Below are 23,359 nucleotides of genomic sequence, written 5' to 3'. Positions count from 1 at the left end.
GCCCCCGCCGCCCGGCAGCCGGCCGCCGGGCCAGGGCGCTGACAGGAGGCGCCCTCCGCCGCCTTTAAATCCCGGGCGCCCCCGGCCCCCCCGCCCCACCCCGGAGAGCGGCCCCGCCCCCTCATGCATATGCAGGTGAGCGGGTGACGAATGGGCGAGCGAGCTGTCAGTCTCGGCCCGAACTTGTCGGCTGCGGGCGAGCGCAGCGCGGGCGCGCAGAGCCGAGGCCCGGAGCGCCGCTGCCGCTGCCGCCGCTGCCGCCGCCGCCGCCGCCGCCAGGAGGGAGCCGGATCGGGCCCGAGCGCCGCCGCCTGCGAGCCCGAGCGCCACCGCCCCTGCGCGCCCGCCGCCCCCGCGCGCCCGCCGCCCGCGCCCGCGCGGCGCCGCCTCGACCCCGCCCGCCGCCGCCGCCGCCGCCTCTGCTGCTGCCGCTGCCGCCGGCGCTCGGAGGGCGGGCGGGCGCGCGGGCGCTGGGAGGCCGGGGCCCGGCGCGCAGGGGCGGCGGCAGCGGCGGGCCGGCGGGCGGGGTCGCGGCGGCTATGCGGGCGCGGGGCCGGGGGCGCCTGCCCCGGCGGCTGCTGCTTCTACTGGCGCTCTGCGTGCAGGTGAGCAGGGGCGCGGACGGGGCGCCTCGCGCCGCCCTCGGGGCCGGCGGCACCGCCCGCGGGCGCCGCGGTTCGGAAGCCCTCGGGGCGGCGCGGCGGGCGGGGGCGGGGCGCGCGGCGGGCGACCCCGGCCCGCGCCTCCCCACGCTGTTCCTCCGCCTTATTTTTAGGCGGCGCGGCCCATGGGCTATTTCGAGCTGCAGCTGAGCGCGCTGCGGAACGCCAACGGGGAGCTGCTGAGCGGCGCCTGCTGCGACGGCGGCGGCCGGACGACGCGCGCGGGGGGCTGCGGCCACGACGAGTGCGACACGTACGTGCGCGTGTGCCTCAAGGAGTACCAGGCCAAGGTGACGCCCACGGGGCCCTGCAGCTACGGTCACGGCGCCACGCCCGTGCTGGGCGGCAACTCCTTCTACCTGCCGCCGGCGGGCGCCGCTGGGGACCGGGCGCGGGCGCGGGCCCGGGCCGGCGGCGACCAGGACCCCGGGCTCGTCGTCATCCCGTTCCAGTTCGCCTGGCCGGTAGGTGCTGCTTCTCCCGCGCTGCCCTCTCCGGGTGCCCGGTCCCCGGCCTCGCCCTGCCCGCCATCCCCCGGCCTCCAGGCCCCCCCGGCCCCCCGGCACCTGCGGCCCCGGCTTCGCGGGCGAGCCGCGCGCGCCCGGGCCCGGCGGGGCGGGGCCGGCAGGGGGCGCCTGCTCCGGGGTCCGCGCCCGGCCACGTGGGCGCGCGGGGGGTCGCGGCGCCGCGGGGTGGCCGCGGCCCGCGTGCGGGCGGCCCGCGGCGTGTGCCTGCGTCGCCCTGCGCGTGTCTGTCTGGGTGCGGAGGCGCGGCCGGGAGCCTCGGGCCCGGGCAGGCCGCGCAGGCATGTGCGCCGCGCGTGCTGGGGCTGGTCCGGGGCAGGCCCCGGCGGAGTCGCCCGGGCCCGTGGCCAGCCTGCGCCCGCCCTGCTGCTTCCTGGATGCCCGGGGGTGGGGGTGGGGGTGGGGGGCTGCCCGGGCGGGGGGCCGGGGGATCTCGTGCTCGTGGGCTGGTGGCAGCCTTTGCCGCTGGTCCGGACCCGGCGGGCAAGACTCTAGGGGGCCTGGTGCAGTGATTCTCTGTTAAGCACCTTCCTGTCTTGCGTTTGGCGTTTTGTTTGTTCTTTCTGGAGAAGGGGCTTGAGGCCCGCCTGTCAGACAGGAGCTGTGGGCCTGGGAATGCTGGCAGGGATGCGGTCCATCTCAGTGGGCTGTCCAGGGTCCCGGTGGGTGGGGACTGCGGCGGGCCAGGCCTCCTGCTCCCCAATGTGGCCCGAAGCCTGGCCTCCCGGGTCTTTGTGCTGCGTGCGGGGAACTGGGTGGGGGCAGGGAGGAGAGCAGCTCCCGCTAAGTGGGGTCTCAGGGTGCAGGGGCAGGTCTGGACAGCTGGGGTGTGTCTGTATGTGGACAGTGCCCAGAGCAGGATGCCAGGCTGTGACTGAGGGACTGTTCTTCTGACCAAGGACCTTTGGCTGGATCAGCCACTGGGAGGCCACAAGAGCATGTCCACCTGGGGCTGTGGTTCTGAAAGAGACTGGGGGTGGAGGCCAGGCTGAGGTTGGGCCCCCCCGCCCCGCCCCCCAGCTCTGAGCCCTGAGCTGGCATCTTCTCCGTATTCTGGGCCAGGAGGCTTCACCTGCTACCCCCTCCCCCTGCTTCCTGACCCCTGGCCACAGCCCTGCCCCTGTGTGCCTGGGGCCTCTGCAGTCTCCCTGGACCCCCAGGCCGCAGGTGGGGAGTGTGTCCCTGGGGTGGAACAGGCGGGAGGCAGGGGCAGGCTGGGAGGCCCCGGGCGCTGGGATGAGCCCAGCCCCCTCGCCCCCGCAGCGGGCGGCAGGCAGGTCTGAGCAGGGCCCACAGCCTGTCATCTGCGCTTGGGCCCGGGCCAGCGCGGTTCGAAATCGCTACCTGAGGATGTGTTTTCTGCTCGAGTTGGCAGCCGTGGGTGTGGGGGCAGGGAGGCCTTGCAGGAATGTGGCGGGCCGACGCGTGTCCCTCGCGCTATCGGTCCCACCGGCCGGCCGGGCATGGAATGGGATGGGGCAGGCCCGGGTCTCCCAGGCAGGGGCCTGCAGACCGGGGGCGGGTGCTGGGCGCACCCGGGAGGGGTGGGTGGCCCAGCCCCTGGTGGGGGTGGGGCAGTGGGGTGGCTGTGTGTTTGGAGGGCCGCTCCTATCTCCCCCTCCCCACGGATAGCGTGGCCTGGCTGCCAGGCCCGTGGCCCGTGCGGTGATGCCAGTGCCCTGGTATTTCCGCTCAGCCGGCAGCGCCCCTGTGGCTCCACCACCTCTGCCCCCTGCAAGTCCAGCTCCATCCCGTGAGCTGGGGCGAGTTTAGAACGCGGTGCGCCCACTATGCCCCTGGGGACCGAGAAGGGGGCTGGGCCCTGCCTCAGCGGCGTCATGGGAGAGGGCAGGGCGTGGGGGCATCTGTCCAGGACCCTGGAACAGGTCGTGTGAGCAGGGCCTTGGAGACGGCTGGGGGGCCCAAGAGTGTGGGGAGCCGGCCTGCGCCTCTCCCTGGCTTTGGAGAGGGTGGACAGGGAGCTACTTTGGGCTCTGCACTCTCCAGCCCTTCCAGTGACCCTCAGCCAGCCCTGACCCCCGCCCCCCGACTGCCTTCTCACTCTATCCCGGTGGCCCAGGCAAGGCTGGGTGACCCTCTGAGCCCGTCCCTGGCCTCACGGGCTCCGGAGTGCCCGTGCTGTCTGCTCTCCGTGGTTTCAGGTTGGACTTGGGCTCAGCTTTCTGGAGAGGGGTGTGTCCAGGGTCTTGGGTGAGGGGAGGTGGGGGCAGTCTGGGTGTGGGGCTTCCCCTCCTCTCCTGATCCCCCAATGGATGCCCCCAGGTGTCCTACTGGCCCCTCAGGAGATGGATGATACCCTATTGGCCCTGGCGGCTGGCCCATAGCCAGCAGGGTGGAGGCCATGTTTGATCACGTGTGTGTATGCCCTCCCTGGGTGTGTCAGTGGCTAGTGGGGGTTCACAGGGGCCTGGGGGGCCTGGCTGATAGAGGCGTGGCGTGGCCCTGGGGGCTTCCCGCTGATTGAGGGCCTGCTGCCCGGCCGGAGGCCGTGCCTGCCTCCTTGGCTCACATTCTGGTTCCGGCACCCCAGGACCTGGCCCCATCCTGGTGTGTGCAGTGTGGGTTTGCAGGGTGACTGCTGGCTCGGGTGGGCTGGAATGTGAGGAGAACCAGGAGCTGGAGCCCCTTGGGGGGTGCGCGGTGCTCAGGGGTGTGAGGGGGCTTGGGCCAGTCAAAGGCCTGCATGTCCGAGGGTGAGGCCTGGTGGGATGCGAACACTGGCATGAGCCCCCTTCCCCAGATGGGCTGGGCCGGGGTCTACCCCTGGAGGCTGCCTTTGACAGTGTGAGACAGCGTCTTCCATGTGCTGCCTGCCCCCCGAGGAGCTGCGGCTGGTGTGGGGTGAAGGCGGGCCCCGGCCCCTTCCCCACGCGGTTCCTTGGGCTGCTGCCTCTTTTGTACGCAGGTGGGGGCTCACCTTCCCTTCCCTCCTGTGCCAGGGGCCAGGGGTCCTGCTCAGGGGGGTGCTCACCTGCCTCGGATGTCAGGGGTCTTGGCCCAGGCGTTGGTAGTGGGGCTGCAGGGTGGGGCTCTTGGGCAAAGAGGGGCCCTAGACGGGCAGTGCCAGCCAGTGGGCACTCAGAGACGGGCTGGAGCTTTGTCCCTGGGCCCCAAGGGGGCGAGACTGAGAGCAAGGCTTCACTGTGGGGAGGGGGAGGTTGTTGGGGGGTCTGGGCAGGGGCTTCTGGAGGGGTTGTGGCTTCCAGGAACCCTCTCAAGGGGTCGTATCTGGGTTAGGGCAGCCTGGGCCAGTGAGGGGCTCCTTGGTGGAGACAAATGCTTGTAATCCTCAGGCCTGAGCTGAGCCAGGGTTCGCGGCCCCAGGCCCCGTCACACACCCTACTGTGACCAGGGTCCGTCTGATCTTCGACTTTGTGGTCCTCCCCGGTGTGTGTGACGAGGTGCTGGCAGGCCGTGGGCTGCTGGCTGCAGTGGGCTGGTTGGGCACGCTCAGGCACGGCCTGGCTGGTCCCCGGTGTGGAGCGTGGGCGTCCGGGTTCCCGTGGGGAAGGCTTGCGGTCTATAGTCGTCCTGCCGTGCCCCCCCCCCCGGGCCCAGCAGCTTGGGGGGAGGTGACCCCCCCCCAAGTCCTCCACGGGGACAATGGAGGCAGAGACCTGGGCCTCTGCAAAGCTCAGGTTTCAGGAAACGTATCTTCGCTGAGAGCTCCTGGCGCCGGCGTCCCGCTCTGCTTCACGGGGGGCCGAGCTCGGATGCGGGGTCCGCGGGAGAGGAAGCAGGTGGGGCCCGCCGACCTGGGCTCCGCAGTCAGTGCTGCCTCCTGGGCCTGGGGTGCCCTGGGCCGGGCTGCCTCGGGCCCCGTGTTTGCCCTGTGCCATTGGGGCTGGCCCGTCATCCTTTCTGGGGGTCAGACCGCAGGCTGGGACCTGGCCTTGGGGGTGGGCCAGGAGGAGCCACGGTCGGGATGGGGTTTTGGTGCAGGCAGGTCGGGGTGGGCTTTCTGGAAGAGGGACGGGGGCCAGTAGGCTGGGGGGGCCTCTCAAGGTCGGCGGGCTGGCAGCCCAGATGCGCCTGGCCAGGGGGCTTCCTGTTCTATAGGGACAGGCCCAGACGGCCCGCAGCCCACGAGGCTCGGCCCTGGGACGGAAGGCTGGTCTTTGCAGAGAGGAGACTGAGTCCTGGAGGCCAGCCGGGAGGAGGCAGAGGCCCGGCCCGGCGCCCCACCCCCCAGCTCAGGTTCTCCCCGGGTGCCTCCCTGCCGCCCAGGTGCAGGAGCCCAGCTGGCGGGCGGCGGGGCCCTTGTGGGTGGGTGGGCGGACGGGCGCATGTCCCCGCGGGGGCAGGTAACCGGAGCCCCGGGTGCTGGCGAAGGTGGTGGTAACCCTACCTGGGTGGCTGGCGTGGGGTTTCCTGGGAGCTGTGAGGAGCTCCTTGCTTCCTGAAGCGCAGGTGCTGGGAGGTGGGCTTTGACGCCCCATGGGCTGGGCACCCTGGGGCCGGGGCGCTCCTCTGCCTGCCCTGCGCCCCACCCTGCCCCCTCCCACACTCTCACACCCACCTGGCAGCTACCCACTCTGCTCAGCGCTGGCACCATGGTTGGCACGGGGGCCAGTGGCCCCGCAGTCTGACCCTGAGGCCTGTTCCCCTCATCGCTGCTCTTCCAGCCGAAGGCCCTGCCTTGTGGTCCGCCTGTCTGGGACGCTTCCTCCCGAGGACCCTCCCCAAAGCCTGCCCTAATCCCCTTTACTGCTTCACGACCATCCACCGGGAGAGGTTCTTGTCTTTAGGGGCAGGCCTATGCCTGGATGGGTGGGTGGATGGATGGGTGGATGTTGGATGAATGGGTGAATGGGTGGATGATGGATGGATGGATGAATGGATAGATGGGTGGGTGAGTGGATGGATGGATGGATGGGTGGGTGAGTGAATGGATGGATGGATGGGTGGGTGAGTGGATGGATGGATGGATGGATGGATGGTGGGTGGATGTTGGATGGATGGGTGGATGTTGGATGGATGGGTGGATGGATGGATGGATGGATGGATGGGTGGATGTTGGATGGATGGATGGTGGGTGGATGTTGGATGAATGGATGGATGAGTGGGTGGGTGGGTGGATGAGTGAAGTGAGTGCTTGCTGGGAAGGAGCTGGGTGCTGCAGCCACACCGGGAGTGGACTGACCTCGGGAAGGCTGGCCCGAGGGGTCATTCCAGGCAGAGGGAGGGCGTCGTGTGTGCAAGGGCTCAGTGCCTGTGGGGAGCGCGGGAGCTGTGGGCAGCCCCAGGAAGGCTCTGAGCAGTGGAGGAGACGTGGACAGAGCTCTGAGGTTCTTCGGGGCTCCTGTGGACGGGGGAGTGGAGGCCCCGGTGGCTGCTGGGGACCCTTGAAGGAGGCGGGCAGCCTGGGCCGGGCCTGCTGGCCTGGCGGCGGGCACTGACAGCAGGGGGCAGGGGTTTCGGGGTCCCCCGGGGGTGGGATTCAGAACCTGGGGTCGGCACCCTGGGGGTGGGGTTTAGAAGGCTGGACGATGGCGTCCTCTTTCCTGCCCGTCTTTTCTGGTGGGGGTGAGGTGCTGGGGTCACCCAGGGGTGCTGGGAGGCAGCTGCCGGGGTGGGGGGGCTCTGGGCAGCGTCAGCCGCGGAGGTGAGGGTGGGCACGTGTGCCTTGGGCCCTGAGGCTGGTCACTGGGGGGCAGGAAGCGACCGCAGCTGGAAGCGTGGGCCAGGGTGGGAGGAGGGTCCCTGAGGGGCCGTGCGTGGACGGTGGGATTCTGGGGGGGCTGGGCGTGCCTGAGGGGCGGGCGGGGTGGGTGCTGGGCTCAGGCGCCGGCAGGAGGCCACGGGGCTCGGGAGGTGGGGCGCTGAGGGTGCGAGGGGGGCCCCGGGCGGCTGTGGCTCGGCCTGAGGCTGGTGGTCAGCGCGCTCGGAGCTGGTCCTGTGTGGTGAGGGTGCGGAGCCACGGTGGGGGGCCTGGACGAGGGTCGGCAGGGAGACCTGGGCAGGGTGGGGGAGGACAGAGGGTGGTCCTGGGCTGCCCTGGGATGTCACCCTGTCACTCACCGCATCCCCTGCCTGGGGCACCGGGCTAGACGGTGGGGGCAGCGAGGGCTGAGGCCGCCTCCGGCAGTCCCTGGGCCTCAGTTTCCCCATCTGTGAAGTGGGGCCGCTTTTCCTGAACCTTCACTGGGGGCTTCCCTGGTGGCTCAGCTGGTAAAGAATCTGCCCGCAGTGTGGGAGACCTGGGTTCGATCCCTGGGTTGGGAAGATCCCCTGGAGAAGGGAATGGCTATTCACTCCAGGATTCTGGCCTGGAGACTTCCACGGACCGTCTAGTCCACGGGGTCACGGAGTCGGACACACCTGAGCGACGTTCCCTTTAGCTGTGAGCTCGCCGTGTCCCGCGGGCAGCTCAAATGCTTGGGCCATCCAGGTCGCCCCTGTGGCCTGGTGACTGGGCATCGACCCTCCTGGAGGGCTCGGAGGACCCTGGGCTCCCATGTGACCTCCTCTGGCCCAGCCCCCCCGGGGACCTCAGGCTGAGGCCGCTCAGCTGTGTCCGCCCTCTGCCGGCTGCCCCGTGCGGCTCGCTGTGTTTCCTCTGCACACTGACCTCCATCCTGACCCGGTCTGGCTGGCCAGCGGGCTGCAGGAGCCAGGAGTCCAGGTCCCTGAGCCTCTGTGACCTGGAGGGGCAGCATCCCTCCTCCGGGGGTCATCTTGGGGTCTGGGCCGGGCTGGGGTGGACGGGGAAGCCTGACCCACCCTCCCTGCGTCCACAGCGCTCCTTCACCCTCATCGTGGAGGCCTGGGACTGGGACAACGACACCACCCCGGATGGTGAGTCAGCCCCTGGGGGTCCCCGGGGGGCTGCCTGCAGGCACGCGCGTAGCCGGGCTCCTGGGGCGGAGGGCACACGGCAGGGAGCCGCCTCCGCCCTGCAGGGCTCTGCAGTCCCCTCTTGGCCGTGGCCGCCAGGACGCTCCGCTGCGCTCGGAACGTGCTTGTGCTGCCCGTGTTCTGACGGGGGGCCTGCGTCCCCGCTGAGGGCCCGCACCTGGGCCGTCCCCAGCTCTCCTCTGACCTCCTGCTGATACCCAGGCCCCGGGCTGGTCTTCTGGGGCCCGGCCGTGGCTCAGTGGGGTGGGTCACTGCTGAGAGCGCTCTGGCTGCGTGGGCCCCTCTCTGCCCTGGCGAAAGGCTTGATGGGCCTCCCTGGAGGCTCTGCTGCTGGCTGGCCCACCTTGCACGGAGTCCGCAGGGCCTGTGGTGATGGGCAGAGGTTCCCCGCGGACAGGTAGGGAGCAGCAAGTGCCAACAGCCCGGGGTCCGTGGGCAGGGGAGGGGTAGCCATGAGGTCAGCGGGCCAGGGTCAGCTCGTGGAGGCCGCGTGGCCCCTGTGAGGACACCAGCATCTTCTCCGAGGCGGGTTGCCCAGCCTGCCGCGTGGAGGGCGGGTTGCAGGGCCAGGGTGGAGACAGGTGGGGAGCTTTGGGTGGCAGTCGGGGTGCTGGGACCAGGGGTGGCCTGCGGGGTGGGCGGGGTTCTCATCACCCTGAAGGTCGAGGCCCGGGGCCCGCTGACCGGGTAGCCTCAGGGCAGAGAGGCCATCGTGGGGATGGGCTGGAGCACGGGCTGGACGCGCTGCGTCTGGGCCGCGTCAGATGGGCAGCTGGATGCTGCGTTAGACCGAGCCGGGTCCCAGCGGTGGAGATGCTGTGTGAACGCAGGAGGGGCAGCTGGGGAGCCAGGTGGGCGCGGGCCCGGGCTGCCTGGGGCGGCAGGTTCCCCAAAGGAGAGCGAGGCCCTTCAGAGGGGCCTGGCCGTACCTGCAGCTGCGGGGTGAAGGTCCTTAACCTTTTATTGGACCGTCTTCTGAACTGGTACACGTGTGTAGGGAGACGCCCGTGACCTGGTTGCCAGCTCCAGCCACGCAGCAGCTTGGCTTGAAGGGAGGCCCAGCCCTCGGGTTGCGGGGTCCATGGTCTCGGGCTCAGGGAGGCCGTGACCGCAGCGGGAGAGGCACTTGGAGCCGGGGCGGGACGGGCCGTGGGGGGCAGGACGGGCTGCGGGGAGCAGGCGGCAGGCCCCGGCCCTATGCTTCCTGCGGGGCCGGCCAAGGCCCTGCTGGCCCCGGCTCTGGCCGCAGGCACCGGCCGCAGGGCCGGCTGTCTCCTCGGGCTGTGTGCCTCTGGGGGGCGGTGGCCCTGCCGGCTGACTGCCGCCCCCCCGCCCAGAGGAGCTGCTGATCGATCGGGTGTCGCACGCGGGCATGATCAACCCTGAGGACCGCTGGAAGAGCCTGCGCTTCAGCGGCCACGTGGCTCACCTGGAGCTGCAGATCCGTGTGCGCTGCGACGAGAACTACTACAGCGCCGGCTGCAACAAGTTCTGCCGGCCCCGCAACGACTTCTTCGGCCACTACACCTGCGACCAGTACGGGAACAAGGCCTGCATGGACGGCTGGATGGGCACGGAGTGCAAGGAGGGTGAGCGGGGCCCGGGGGGCCTCGTGGAGGACGCGGGGGGCCCGGGGGGCCTCGTGGAGGACGCGGGGGGCCTCGTGGAGGATGCAGGGGGCCCGGGGGGCCTCGTGGAGGACGCGGGGGGCCCCGGGGGCATTGTGGAGGACGCCGGGGGCCTCCTGGAGGATGCAGGGGGCCCGGGGGGCCTCGTGGAGGACGCGGGGGGCCCCGGGGGGCATTGTGGAGGACGCGAGGGGCCCCGGGGGGCATCATGGAGGACGGGTGTGGGTGTCGTGGACGTGGGGGGCCTGGGAGGGCCGGGTGTGGGTGTGGTGGACGCCGGGGACCCCAGGGGGCCTCGTGGAGGACGCGGGGGGTCCCGGGGGGCCTCGTGGAGGACGCGGGGGGCCCCGGGGGCATCGTGGAGGACGGGTGTGGGTGTCGTGGACGCGGGGGGCCTGGGAGGGCCAGATGGGGGGCCTGGGAGGGCCGGGTGTGGGTGTTGTGGACGCGGGGGGCCTGGGAGGGCCAGGTGGGGGTGTTGTGGGCGCGGGGGCTATGCGGAGGGTGGGGGACCACACGGGGGGCCCGGGAGGGCTGGGTGTGGGTGTCGTGGACACGGGGGGCCATGCAGAGGGTGGGGCCGTGTGGACACAGGGGGCCGTGCGGAGGGTGGGGGGCCACATGAGAGGGCCGGGTGTGGGTGTCGTGGACGCGGGGGGCCATGGGGAGGGTGGGGGCCGTGTGGAGGGCGGGGGACCACACGGGGGGCCCGGGAGGGCCGGGTGTGGGTGTCGTGGACACAGGGTGCCTGGGAGGGCCAGGTGTGGCTGTCGTGGATGTGGGGGGCTATGCAGAGCGTGGGGGGCCACATGGGGGGCCCGGGAGGACCGGGTGTGGCTGTCGTGGATGCGGGGTGCCTGGGAGGGCCGGGTGTGGCTGTCGTGGACGCAGGGGGCCGTGCGGAGGGCGGGGGACCACACGGGGGCCCAGGAGAGCCGGGTGTGGGTGTCATGGCCGCAGGGGGCCGCCCCCAGAGCCTGTGTCACGCCCGCGGGGTGTGGTGTGGCTGCTGCAGGGTGTCTTTGCTCTCTCCGTTTGCAGCCGTGTGTAAACAAGGATGTAACCTGCTCCATGGGGGCTGCTCCGTGCCTGGGGAGTGCAGGTGAGTGCCCGGCGCCAGCTCCTCTCTGCCTCCCAAGCGCCCACTCTCGCTCCCGCGCCGGGCTGGCTGCACACGGCCGACGTGAGTGGGACGGGCCCTGCTCCTGTGCAGCTCGCGGTGGGTGCAGGCCACACGTGCCCTTAGTGTGCCCCGTGGCGCGGGGCAGGGCCGCTTCACGTCACGCACCTCGGGTGGGTTGGTCTGAGCTGAGCCGCCCCAGGGCAGGAGTGCGCGGCCCAGGCGGTGCAGGGTGGTGTTCACCACGGGTGGGGGGCGGGAGAGGCCCAGGGGCCAGGGGGAGCCTCGGGAAGAGAAGAGGGCTGCTGTGAGCTTTGGCGCTGAGCAAAGTGGAGTGCAAAGACCGGAGCAATGGCCGCGTGGGGGAGCCAGGAGGCCCCGCAGGGATGGGCCGGGAGGCGGTGGGGTGAGAGGGCCACCCCTGCGGGCGTCCTCGGGTGGAGAGTGGGGCTCGAGCGCCATGAGCCGTCGGTACCCTGAGCCACTGACACGGGGCGGCCCCAGGCGCAGCGGGCGGGAGAGAGCGGCTGCTGACATGGAAGTGACGTCCGCCCTGCCTGGGTTTGTGGGGGGAAGCCTGGCCCGAGATGCACGTGGGCCCTGTGGGTGCAGGCGGGGTGGGCAGGTCCGGGGGGGGGCGCCGGTCGGGGCTCTTACTGCTGCAGGTGGACAATGAGGAGCTGGCAGGGGCTCAGAGGGAACCAGAGAGCCAGGGCTCCGGGCACCGGACCTTGGTTGAGGGGGCAGTGGAATCGCTGCTGCCTTGGGCAGGGTCGGGGTGGGAGGGAAGGAGCGGGGGCCAGAAGGAGTGGGGGGCGGCTGAGGGGACGGCTGGGGGGTGGGGACCAGCTGTGGAGAGGCTCTCTACAGGGCGGGAGCCAGGTGGGCGCTGGGTGCTTGCCGATGGCCTGGGAGCTGGGCCCCGGGGACCAGGCGGACGCCCTCAGGGCCAAAGCCCTTCGGCGGGGGCTGCCAGTTGACAGAGGAGCAGGGCGTGAGGGCCTCCTCCCCACTTTGGGTATGACTCATCACGTTCCCCCCTGGGGGGTGGGGTGCATTTTCCGATAAGGACGCCGGGCAGGGAAGTTCAGTAGCTGCCCTGCTGACTCTGGCCGGGAGGGCGGTGCTCGGGAGCCAGGATGGGGGGACCCTCTGCCCATCCAGCAGTGGCGGTGGCTTGGGAGGGGGTGAGTGGAGCGAACCCTCCAGTCCCGGGCAGGGAAGCAGGCAGGTTGCCCAGGGGCCTGGCGTTGGGAGGGGGAGGTGTGTCTAGGGCTTCACCCGCCCGGCCATTCTGTCTGCTGGGTTTGAGCTGAGCTGAGTGGCTGTCTCAGAGCAGCGGGGCTGAGAGGTGCCTGGGGCCCTGGCCCAGGGCGGGCTCCCATCTTGAGGGGCAGGCGCCCCAGGAGCACCCTCCATGTGGGAGAAGGGGTGCAGGGCTGCTCTCCACCTGGGGCAGGCCTCTCCTGCAGCCTTGCCCTCTGACCCGGGCATGAGCCCCGGAGTCTGGCAGACGTGCCCCTGCCGGGTTGTGAGTGGCAGGGCTGGGGCCTGGCCCGGCCCTGGGCACGGAGATCTTGGTGCTGAGCCGTTGGCCCTGGGTGAGTGGGAGGCTGGTGTTCCTCTGCCTGCGTGGGCCCTGCGGGGAGGCGGTGGGGGACGCAGGGCTCCCTGGACAGGGCCCTAGGTGAGCCCCGCTCGCCTCCCTCTGGCCCCGTGGGTGAGGCCCAGCTGCTGCCCGTGGCTCCGGGCTCAGGTTTCAGGACAACCCCCACCGGATGCCGCGGAGATGGCCGTGCCTTCCTGCCGCCTCCTCCCCGAGCTGCTGGAGCCGCAGGCCAGGAAAGCCAGGGCCGTGGGGGCCTGCAGAGGTGGCCCCACCCAGGGCTGAGAGCACGCCCGGGGGACCTCTCTCACCTGGAGGGGGGCCTGGGTGGGGGTGTGGGGCCCGGGTCGGCGCCCCCTGCTCTGTGCGTGTGTCCGGCCAGCTGAATCCCTCTCGGCAGCCTCGGTTCCCTGTCCTGCACCGCTGGCGTCCCTTCTGGGTGCTGGGGGGTCGGCGGCAGCCCAGGAAGGGCCGTGCCTTTTCCCTTTTACAAAAATAAATCCATGTGACGGATGATGGTGTGGACGTCACCTCATCCCACGGGACCCTTGAGTGCTTGGAGGGGTCCCCTGGGGCCCTGTCCAGGTGGGCCCCAGGGCATTTAGCACAGGGTGCTGGCCTCTCTCCCTGGGGCTCTGGGCCCTCGGAGGGGCTGTGCTGATGGCCGGGGCGTCCCTCTGCGCCTCCTCCTGAAGGACTTCCCGGAGAGGACGCTGGCCCACAGCGCGGGCAGGGCCGGCTCCCTGGGTCACGGCCTGAGAGCCCAGAGGTCTCTCGAGGCCAGGGAGCGGGTGACTCCTCCCGGGTCAGGAAGTGCCCTGGATCTGGCCTCTCACGGGGCTGGCCTGGAACAGCCCATGGGCCTCAGCGTCCCCGTCTGTGAGATGCACCCCTACTGGGGCCTCGTGGAGAGAGAGTGACTGCCCCTGAGTCGCAGGTGAGGTCATGGGCTGTGCCCAGTGTTCCCGGCAGCAGGAAGCCTGTGCCCGCTGGCCTGCCGGCCCTGGCAGCACCTGGCCCTCTCATTCCCGGGGTCCCAACAGAGCCTTCCTTGCCTGGCGCCTTCTCTGGGGGCCCTGCTCAGGCTGTGTCCCAAAATAGCTCCCGGAGGAGTGACTGGACAGCTGCGGCTGACCGTGTGCGGCCAGCGGCCGGGACTGCCCGTGACGTGCGGGCGGGGCTGCTCCAGTTCAAAGGCTGCGGCCGCTGGCCCGGGGGGCCACGTGACGCTGCGCCATGTCCCCGCGCCACCCTGGGCGTGGCCCCCGCTCGCGGGGTGTGCGGTCACCTGTGGGGTCTCCCAGCTCTCTGCCTCCCGCAGGTGCAGCTACGGCTGGCAGGGGAGGTTCTGTGATGAGTGCGTCCCGTACCCGGGCTGCGTGCACGGCAGCTGCGTGGAGCCCTGGCAATGCACCTGTGAGACCAACTGGGGCGGCCTGCTGTGCAACAAAGGTGCGCCGGGCCGGGCCGGGGCCCGCCGTGGGCGGGTGGGCGCGAGGGCTGCGGCCTGTCCACTGAGCACCCCGTCTGCCCCCAGACCTGAACTACTGCGGCAGCCACCACCCCTGCACCAACGGGGGCACGTGCATCAACGCGGAGCCCGACCAGTACCGCTGCGCCTGCCCTGACGGCTACTCGGGCAAGAACTGTGAGCGGGGTACGTCGGGGCGGCCGTGGCTGGGCCCACTCCTCTGGCCTGAGTGCGGCGGGGACTGGGGTGGGGGAGCCCTTGTAGAAGGTGGGGGCCTGGCCGCCACACCCACCCCTGTGGTTCTCCACGCAGCCGAGCACGCCTGCGCTTCCAACCCGTGTGCCAACGGGGGCTCCTGCCACGAGGTTCCCTCGGGCTTCGAGTGCCACTGCCCGTCGGGCTGGAGCGGGCCCACCTGTGCGCTGGGTGAGAGCCCGCTCCGGGGCATCTGGGGGCCCCAGCCTGCATCCCGGGGCTCAGGGGGGCAGGGGCGAGGCGGCCCATCCCCGAGGGAGGGGAAGACCCGGGTGCGCACACTCCTTCCTGAGGGCTGGCTGCCCCCTCCTCCCCGCCGCGATCACCCCCGCTCCTCCCCCTGGACTCTCCGCAGACATCGACGAGTGTGCCTCCAACCCGTGTGCGGCGGGGGGCACGTGTGTGGACCAGGTGGACGGCTTTGAGTGCGTGTGTCCGGAGCAGTGGGTGGGGGCCACCTGCCAGCTGGGTAAGGGGTCCCGCGGGCCGGGGCGCGTGTGCATGGCTGTGTGCTGCGCTTGTGGCGGCTGCTGCGTGTGCTGCCGGGGCTGCGGGCCCATCGCCTCCCGTGTCTCGTTCACAGACGCCAATGAGTGTGAAGGGAAGCCGTGCCTTAATGCTTTTTCTTGCAAAAACCTGATTGGTGGCTATTACTGTGACTGCCTCCCGGGCTGGAAGGGCGCCAACTGCCACATCAGTCAGTATGGGTGGGCGGGCCTCAGGGGGCAGGGCTGGGCGGCCGGGCGGGCCCTCTGTGACCTGCGCCTCTGCCCGCAGACGTCAACGACTGTCGGGGCCAGTGTCAGCACGGCGGCACCTGCAAGGTGAGGGCCTGCACGCCCGGGGCGCGGTGGGGGGGAGCGGGCATTGGACTGCAGGTGCCTGAGGGCGGCTGCGGGGGGCTCACCCCCTGCCCTGCTCCCCCCCAGGACCTGGTGAACGGCTACCAGTGCGTGTGTCCGCGGGGCTTTGGGGGCCGGCACTGTGAGCACCAGCTGGACGAGTGTGCCAGCGACCCCTGCCACGGCGGCCTCTGCGAGGACCTGATCGATGGTTTCCGCTGCCACTGCCCCCAGGGCTTCTCAGGGCCACTCTGCGAGGTGAGGTCCACGCGTGCTGCCTGCCCCTCAGTCCCAGCGACTGCCACGGGTGGCCCATTGAGTGGCCAGGAGGGGCCACGGTGGGGGTTGGCCCTGCAGCTTTTCGCAGGCTCCATACTAGACCGAGATCCCGGCCCCAGAGTCCTGGCTGCTTGGCTGGGCAGGGCCTGGGGAGAGGCCCAGGGTCCCAGCTTGTCAGGACCAGTCCCTCCTGGTAGGGTTGCTGGGAGGCCTGGCAGGTCCGCTGGCTACCCTCTGCCTTGGTTAATTCTCACTGCGGATGCAGGGCAGGTGGCCTTGATGGGGTGGAGTCTGCGGGCCCCTGAAAGAGGGTCCCTGGGGTGGGCTGGGGGTGTCACACTCGGGTCCGACGAGGAGAGGCTCACGCTTCCAACCTCGCTGGCCTGCTCTGTCTTTACCCGGGAGAGGAGTGGGCTGCGGGGTGTGAGCACCAGGTTCTGTCTTGTAACCTGGAGCCTGGGATGGTTCTTCAGAAGGACCCACAGCTGGACCGGGAGCCAGTGGGCGGGGCGAAGGCCGGATGCCGCCCTGGGAGGCCGCGGAAGAGGGCTGCCCCGGGGCGGGGCGGGGGCGGGGCCTGGCCCGCCCAGGTGTTTCCGTCTAGCCAGGGGTCCGGACAGACGGGCTGAGCCGGGCTGTCCTCCAGGCTCTGGCTGCAGAGGCCTGGTTGTCTGGTCTGAGTGGGGCCTGGGTCTCGGGGACTGCTCTTAGGGACATGAGCCCTGGCCCATCGTCCGGTGCCAGCAGCACCCTCATGGCTGCACCCACCCCACAGGTGGACATCGACTTCTGCGAGCCAAGCCCCTGCCAGAACGGGGCCCGGTGCTACAACCTGGAGGGGGACTACTACTGCGCCTGCCCAGACGACATGGGCGGCAAGAATTGCTCCGAGCCCCGGGCGCCCTGTCCTGGAGGGGCCTGCAGGGGTGGGTGTGGTGGGCGTGGCCTGCAGGAGCGGGTGCAGTGGGGGGGGGCTTGTGGGCGGGGCCTGCAGGAGTGTGTGCAGTGGGCGGGGCTGTAGAGGTGAGTGTGTTGTGGACGGGGTCAGCAAGGGTGGGTACGGTAGGCGGGGCCTGCAGGAGTCGCTGCAGCAGGGGCGGGGCCTAAAGGGATGGGTGCAGTGTGGGCTGGGCCCGAAGGAGTGAGGTTGCGGCGAGAGGTGGGGCGAGGGGTGGCCGTGTTCTGCAGAGGTAGGGCTGACCCCTTTTGTCTCTGTGGCAGTGGTCGATGGCTGCGGGTTCGAGGCGGGGACCAGGGTGGCCGGCATGGGCCCCTCTGGCGTGTGCGGCCCCCACGGACATTGCATCAGCCAGCCCGGGGGCAACTTCTCCTGTGTCTGCGACAGCGGCTTTACGGGCACCTACTGCCACGAGAGTGAGTGGCCGTGGAACAGGGCCGGGAGGGGGCCGGGCCGCCCCGGGCCGCAGCTCACGCTCGCCTCCCGCAGACATCGATGACTGCCTGGGCCAGCCGTGCCGCAACGGGGGCACCTGCATCGACGAGGTGGACGCCTTCCGCTGCTTCTGCCCCAGCGGCTGGGAGGGCGAGCTCTGTGACACCAGTGAGTGGGCCTCGCTGCCCCGCCCTTGGCCGTAGGGCCTGTACCTCCCAGCGCTGAGCGCGCTGCGCGCCACACCCTGCCCGGGCGCCGGCCCGGGCTCTGGCCCGGCCGGCTCCAGTGTTGAGCCGCTGACTGGGACAACATGTGGTGGTGGGGGGGGGCAGAGGAGTACACACTCTCCCTCCCCGCCCCTCTGTCTCTCCCTGGCCCACCCCGGTGCCTCCTCCTCCGGGCAGCCCTCCCTGAACGCCGGGGACCCCCCCGCTGACCGGCGTCCTCGCCCCCAGATCCCAACGACTGCCTCCCCGATCCCTGCCACAGCCGCGGTCGCTGCTTCGACTTGGTCAACGACTTCTACTGCGTGTGTGACGACGGCTGGAAGGGCAAGACGTGCCACTCACGTGAGTGCCCGCCGCGCCCTGCCCCCCGGGGCTGCACGGGGACTGCACTGCCTGCCAGGGCGCCGCCCGCAGCTCCGGGCACCCCCTGAGCGGCCATGTGCCCGCAGGTGAGTTCCAGTGTGATGCCTACACCTGCAGCAACGGCGGCACGTGCTACGACAGTGGGGACACCTTCCGCTGTGCCTGCCCCCCGGGCTGGAAGGGCAGCACCTGCACTGTCGGTGAGGAGGCCCCTGGGCCGCCCCGCTGTCTGAGCCGAGGTGTGGGGCCCCGGGGCTGCCCCGCTGTCTGAGCCGAGGTGTGGGGTGGGGCCCTGGGGCTGCCCCGCTATCTGGGCTGAGGTGTGGGGCCCCGGGGCTGCCCCACTGTCTGAGCCGAGGTGTGGGGCCCCGGGGCTGCCCCGCTGTCTGAGCCGAGCTGTGGGGCCCCGGGTCTGCCCCGCTGTCTGCGCTGAGGTGTGGGGATCCCGGGGCTGCCCCGCTGTCTGAGCCGAGGTGTGGGGTGGGGCCCTGGGGCTGCCCCGCTATCTGGGCTGAGGTGTGGGGCCCCGGGGCTGCCCCGCTATCTAAGCCGAGGTGTGGGGATCCCGGGTCTGCCCCGCTATCTGAGCCAAGGTGTGGGGACCCCGGGTCTGCCCCACTGTCTGGGCTGAGCTGTGGGGTGGGGACCCTGGGTCTGCCTGGCTCGGGTGAGAGCGCTTTCTTCTCTTCTTGCTACCTGATCTCTGACCCCTTTGCAGCCAAGAACAGCAGCTGCCTGCCCAACCCCTGCGTGAATGGGGGCACCTGCGTGGGCAGTGGGGACTCCTTCTCCTGCATCTGCCGGGACGGCTGGGAGGGCCGCACCTGCACCCACAGTGAGCTCGGGGGGGAGGGGGCCGCCAGGGTGGGGCTGTGGACATGGGCTGGTGTGGGCCCACCCTGTCCCCTGCTTCCTGGTCCTGTCCCCCCCCAACTCTGCCCTATTGACCCACCCCTTGCGCTTGACTGCGGAAGCCCAGATGAAGCCCTCTGACTTCCCCGAGCTTCCTCCCGCCGGTGCTGGCTCTGGCTCGTCTCCTGCCAGCCACTGTCCTCACACACCCAACTTTCCAAGCGGACCTCCAGGATGGGCTGTCCTCCCAGAGCCGCCCTGGCCCCGCAGCCTCCAGCCTGGGCGCAGTGGGCTGGTGTAGACATGGCAGAGTCCGCCTGCCCTCCCTGCCACCTGGGGCACCCCTGACCCAGCACGGACAGGTGCCCAGGTGGGAAATGCCAGGCTCACCGTCCTCTCTCTCCTCAAACACAGATACCAACGACTGCAACCCCCTGCCCTGGTGAGTGGTGGTGGTGGGCTGACCTGCCCCAGGCGCCCTGACCCCTGGTCGTGGGCCGGCTGAGGGGCTGGCCTGCCCCGGGCCCCCTGACCCTCGCCCTCTCCCCTGCAGCTACAACGGTGGCGTCTGCGTGGATGGCGTCAACTGGTTCCGCTGCGAGTGTGCGCCTGGCTTTGCGGGTCCTGACTGCCGCATCAGTGAGGGGCTGGGGGCCCCCACCCCGGGTGGGAGGGGCTGCAGAGTCCCCGCTCTGGGAGCTGTTGGGGTCATTTGCGTTTGCGGACCTCAGGGCACAGTGTGGTCACAGCCGCGTCCCGCCTCAGTCTGAGCCTCAGTTCTCCTGTCTGCGTCCTGCCAGCATTGGCTGGGGGGCACCCCGCCAGGGGCAGACCCAGGTTGGGTTGGCCGTTGGCTCCCAGAGGCAGACGGTGACAGTGAGGCGGCCTCAGGCCCAGCTGAGAGGCCCCACGGGGCCCCCCAAGGCCTGGCTGGCTGGGGCTGCTCTTCCCGCTTGGGCCCTGCTGCCCAAACCGTCGCCTCGCTGACCCTGCGCCCGGCTCCTCTCCCGCAGACATCGACGAGTGCCAGTCCTCGCCCTGTGCCTACGGGGCCACGTGTGTGGACGAAATCAACGGCTACCGCTGCAGCTGCCCACCTGGCCGATCCGGCCTGCGGTGCCAGGAGGGTAGGTGGGGGATGCCGCCGGCAAGGCTACGCCTGGGCTGGGGGCGTGCGGGGGAGCCTGGCCTTCATGGTGCCCCACCTCTCTTGCCCACAGTGATCGTGTTCGGGAGGTCCTGCTGGTCGCAGGGCGTGCCCTTCCCTCACGGGAGCTCCTGGGTGGAGGACTGCAACAGCTGCCGCTGCCTGGACGGCCGCCGGGACTGCAGCAAGGTGTGGGGTCTGTCCGCCCACCCTGCCGGGTCTGATGCCTCTGAGCCCTGGGTCTGGGGTCCCCGTCATTCACCCCCAACCCTGTTGCTCACCCCGGGAGGGTACAGGAGGGGAGGGGGACGGGTGAGCCTGGCCCCAGAAGATGTGGGCCACCCTGCTCTGCTGGGGGTCCTTCACCGGGGGGACCCTGGGGGGGTAGGGGGTGCCCTACCCGTGGACTCATGATCAGCGGTGTGTTTCTCCCCGCGTGGTGCTGTGTGTCTGCGGGTCCCGTCCGTGTGCCCCCCAGGTGTGGTGCGGCCAGAAGCCCTGCCTGCTGGCTGGCCGGCCGGACGCCCTGAGCGCCCAGTGCCCGCCGGGGCAGCGGTGCCTGGAGAAGGCCCCGGGCCAGTGCCTGCAGCCACCCTGCGCGGCCTGGGGCGCGTGTGGAGCGGAGGAGCCTGTGCTGCCCAGCACCCCGTGCCAGCCGCGCTCCGGCCACCTGGACAACAACTGTGCCCGTCTCACCCTGCGCTTCAACCGCGACCAGGTGCCCCAGGTGAGCGGCCCGCCCCAGTGGACACGCCGGGGCAGGGCCCTGACCCCTGGCCTCCTTCCTGCGGCCGCTCAGACGCCTCGAGAGCCCTGCTGGCCGCCCGGCCCCATGGGCTCAGGGAGGCTGGGAGCCTGTCTGCATGTGGCCGGATGAGATGAAGCGTTGGGCTCGGGGGTGGCCAGGAGGGACGGGCCCGGGCCGAGATGCCCGCTTTTCCAGTTGTTCCCGGGGCCTGGGCTGCAGGCGGCCTTCCTGGGAGGCCAGGGCCAGCCCGCGGCTCCGTGCGCATTCTCACCCCACCCTCATCTCTGCCCGTAAGGCCTTCTAGTTTCAGTACCGGCCCTGCCAGTGGAGGCCGTCTGGGTTCTGGGTGGGGCTGAGGACCGCCGTGGGAAGCCAGGGTCCCTGCTCCCCGAGACAGGCCGTCGGGGGCGTCCCGCCACACGCTGAGGGGTGGACACCCTCAGGGCCCCGGTTACTGCCCCCTGCTCACCCTGCCTGTCCGTCAGGGCACCACCGTGGGCGCCATCTGCTCCGGGATCCGTGCTCTGCCGGCCACGAGGGCCGTGGCCCGGGACCGCCTGCTTGTGCTGCTCTGTGATCGGCCGCTCTCGGAGGCCAGCGCGGTGGAGGTGGCCATGGTGAGTGTGGCCGGTGGGCGGCCGCCTTTGTTCCGCACCTGCCCCGCACCCCCCAGGGTCCGATTGTGAACGTGCTCCTAGATGGGCTGTCAGTCGGCACCTCGGGGGTCGGGTGAGGCTGTGGCTCAGGATGTGCGGGGAGGGAAGGGGGACGGGCAGGGTGGTTTCTCGGGGAGCCGGTGCTGGTGTGGCAGGGGCTGCCTGCTGGAGGCGAGTTGGGCCAGCATCAGGGCAGCGGAGGGTTTGTGGCCCCCTCAGGACTCCGGGTGTGGCCGGCTGGGGCTGGGACCCCCCTGAAGGGCCGAGGGGCAGCGGGGTCTGTGGGAGTGCAGACTGGGCCACGGCCACCTCCCCACGGCCTGCCCAGCGTAGGGCGCCCCCAGCCTCTGCCAGAGTCGTCCTCCAGGCCCCCCAGGGCCCCGGTCCCCCAGCCCCTGGCGCTGCTCCGGGACCGCGAGCGGTAAGGCTGCGGCGCCTCCGCCCCCCTCGCCGCTGCCCGGGACCTGCTGGCCGGGGCAGGAGTCTTGCACTCCCTGGGGCTGCAGGCGGGGCCAGGCCCACTGTCCCAGCTGCCGCAGGCCCCCCACTGCCAGCTGCGTGCTCAGGCGGCCGCTCACCACTGTTCTCTGCCGCAGTCCTTCAGCCCGGCCCGAGACCTGCCGGACAGCAGCCTGATCCAGAGCGCGGCGCACGCCATCGTGGCCGCCATCACGCAGCGGGGGAACAGCTCGCTGCTGCTGGCCGTCACTGAGGTCAAGGTGGAGACGGTCGTCGTGGGCAGGTCCTCCACCGGTGAGCGGGAGAGGCTGAGCGGGAGAGGCGTGCCGCCCGGGCCCAGGGCCAGCGGGTGGGGTTCCTTCAGGCTCACGGGGCGGGGCAGTGGCATCTGGGACTTGCCGGCGAAGGTTTCCCAGCCCTCCCCACCTCCCAGCCCCAATCCTGGGGCCCTGCCCGTCCCCACGGGCCGAAGGACCGGGCGTCTGGCCCCCTGACGGTGCCCCCGCCCCAGGTCTGCTGGTGATGGTGCTGTGCGGCGTATTCGGCGTGCTGTGTCTGGCGTGCGTGGTCGTCTGCGTGTGGTGGACCCGCAAGCGCAGGAAAGAGCGGGAGAGGAGCCGCCTGCCGCGGGAGGAGGGCCCCAACAACCAGTGGGCCCCGCTCAACCCCATCCGCAACCCCATCGAGCGGCCGGGCGGCCCCGGCGGCCCCAAGGACACGCTGTTCCCCTGCAAGAACTTCACGCCGCCCCCACGCAGGGTGGGCGAGGCGCTGCCTGGGCCGGCGGGCGGCGGGGATGAGGAGGAGGACGAGGAGCCGGGCCGTGGGGAGGACGAGTCTCCCGAGGCGGAGAAGTTCCTTGCGCACAAGTTCACCAAAGACCCCGGCCGCTCGCCTGGGCGGCCGGCCCGCTGGGCCTCGGGCCCCAAGGTGGACAACCGCGCGGTTGGGGGCGTCAGCGCTGCCCGCCGCGCCAGCCGGGAGTAGGACGGCGGCCACCCGCCGGGCCGGGGCTCGGGACCCCTCGCTGGGCGCCAGGCCGCCCACCGGACCACAGGAGGCTGCGGCCGTGTGCATAGTTTCTTTATTTTGTGTAAAAAAGAAAAAACACCAAAAGCAAAAAAACAAATGTTTATTTTCTACGTTTCTTTAGCCTTGTATAAATTATTCGATAACTGTCAGGCGGAAAACAACGGAGTATTCTTGGAGAGTTGCTATTTTTGTAACGTTCCCGTGTGCTGCACATGTCCGTGTGGCAGGAGACAGTGAGGGGGTGTGTCCTCCCCAGGTCCGTAGACGTTCGTCCCAGAGGTGGTGCGCTGTTTACAGAATCTTCCTTTATTCCTCATCTGGGTTGGCCGTGGCTCCAGGCCAAAGAGCCAGTGGGACCCACGGCGTCCGGCGTGGCCTGCAGCTGGCGGTGGGACCCACGGCGTCCGGCACAGCCTGCAGCTGGCGGTGGGACCCACGGCGTCCGGCGTGGCCCATGGTTGTCGGGGGGCGCCTGCGGTTGTAGTGGGGCTGGAGGTCGCCAGTGGGGCCCGTGGCGGTCGGTGTGGCCTGAGACCGCGGGCAAACCCACCCCTCCGGCCCGCCAGCCTCGCCCGCTCTGCCCGCAACGCTCGCTCCAGAGATCTCTCAACTGTGCTTTCAGAAGTGCCCTTCCTGACTGCTCCGTCCCCCGGGGCGGCGGCAGTGCTGACGCTTGTGACAAGTGCCTTCTCACGGACTCTCCCTCGCGACTGGCAACGTCCGCCGCGGGCACTGGCTGCTGCCCACCTGCCGGCCCCGGCCGCCCCTCCTCGTGAAAGTGCATTTCTGTACATATGTACATATTAAATGAATCACTCTGTATATTTGATTTAATAACTTAAACGTTTTGGCCTCCCTTGTTCTTCAGGTGCTGTTCCTTTGTTATGCAGAGCGGGACAGGGACCGGGAAGCGGGGGGCGGGGTGTGGGCCACGCGGGGGACCCTTACCTCGGGGTCCCCTGGGGTCCCTCATGTCTGTGAACACATGGGTATCGGTGGTTGACAGATGCCTTCTTGGAAATGGGGCGACGGAGGCACTTTGCCTCCGGTCTGAGCTGAGAACACGTGGAAAGAGCTTTGTCAGTGGTGTAAAGTCGCTTAGCAATGAGGAGCTGTCAGGATTTCAAGGAATGAGATCCAAGCTTGACAGCCCAAGGGCGAGGCTGTGCGTGGCTCCTGGCTCCGAAGGCTGGGCAAATCAGGCCTCAGCCCGGCG

General features: G+C 70.6%; 1 protein-coding gene across 3 annotated transcripts; it reads left to right on the top strand.

Annotated features, from left to right (window-relative positions):
• The first annotated feature begins 328 nt into the window (after positions 1 to 328).
• JAG2 (jagged canonical Notch ligand 2) lies at positions 329 to 22,986 on the top strand. 3 transcript variants are annotated; one of them, XM_043490270.1, is made up of 26 exons: positions 329 to 605; positions 776 to 1,126; positions 7,948 to 8,005; positions 9,403 to 9,654; positions 10,735 to 10,795; positions 13,741 to 13,871; positions 13,957 to 14,076; positions 14,203 to 14,316; positions 14,501 to 14,614; positions 14,729 to 14,842; positions 14,923 to 14,969; positions 15,075 to 15,245; positions 16,042 to 16,192; positions 16,488 to 16,640; positions 16,714 to 16,827; positions 17,115 to 17,228; positions 17,336 to 17,449; positions 17,968 to 18,084; positions 18,516 to 18,543; positions 18,655 to 18,740; positions 19,115 to 19,228; positions 19,322 to 19,437; positions 19,727 to 19,975; positions 20,482 to 20,613; positions 21,249 to 21,405; positions 21,623 to 22,986. In XM_043490270.1, exons 1-26 carry the CDS (start codon positions 540 to 542, stop codon positions 22,096 to 22,098), a joined length of 3,720 nt encoding a protein of 1,239 aa, XP_043346205.1. In that variant the 5' UTR covers positions 329 to 539; the 3' UTR covers positions 22,099 to 22,986. The 3 variants fall into 3 exon arrangements, with proteins under 3 accessions (XP_043346205.1, XP_043346206.1, XP_043346207.1); XM_043490271.1 differs by lacking the exon at positions 14,729 to 14,842; XM_043490272.1 differs by lacking the exon at positions 14,501 to 14,614 and having other exon boundaries at positions 470 to 605.
• Positions 22,987 to 23,359: the final 373 nt, after the last annotated feature.

The sequence above is a fragment of the Cervus canadensis genome, chromosome 17 (genome assembly GCF_019320065.1).
Source record: "Cervus canadensis isolate Bull #8, Minnesota chromosome 17, ASM1932006v1, whole genome shotgun sequence".
Lineage (NCBI taxonomy): Eukaryota > Metazoa > Chordata > Mammalia > Artiodactyla > Cervidae > Cervus > Cervus canadensis.
The sequence above is the reverse complement of the archived record's forward strand: the minus strand, read 5'-3'. Positions and strand labels throughout refer to the sequence as shown.

What these genes read in the sequence shown, in the direction of transcription:
- JAG2 (XM_043490270.1), top strand. Translation starts at nt 540, where the DNA reads ATGCGGGCGCGGGGCCGGGGGCGCCTGCCCCGGCGGCTGCTGCTTCTA. An exon ending in CGTTCCAGTTCGCCTGGCCG is followed by an intron (nt 1,127 to 7,947) that starts GTAGGTGCTGCT and finishes CTGCGTCCACAG; the next exon opens with CGCTCCTTCACCCTCATCGT. An exon ending in CGGGCCCACCTGTGCGCTGG is followed by an intron (nt 14,317 to 14,500) that starts GTGAGAGCCCGC and finishes GACTCTCCGCAG; the next exon opens with ACATCGACGAGTGTGCCTCC.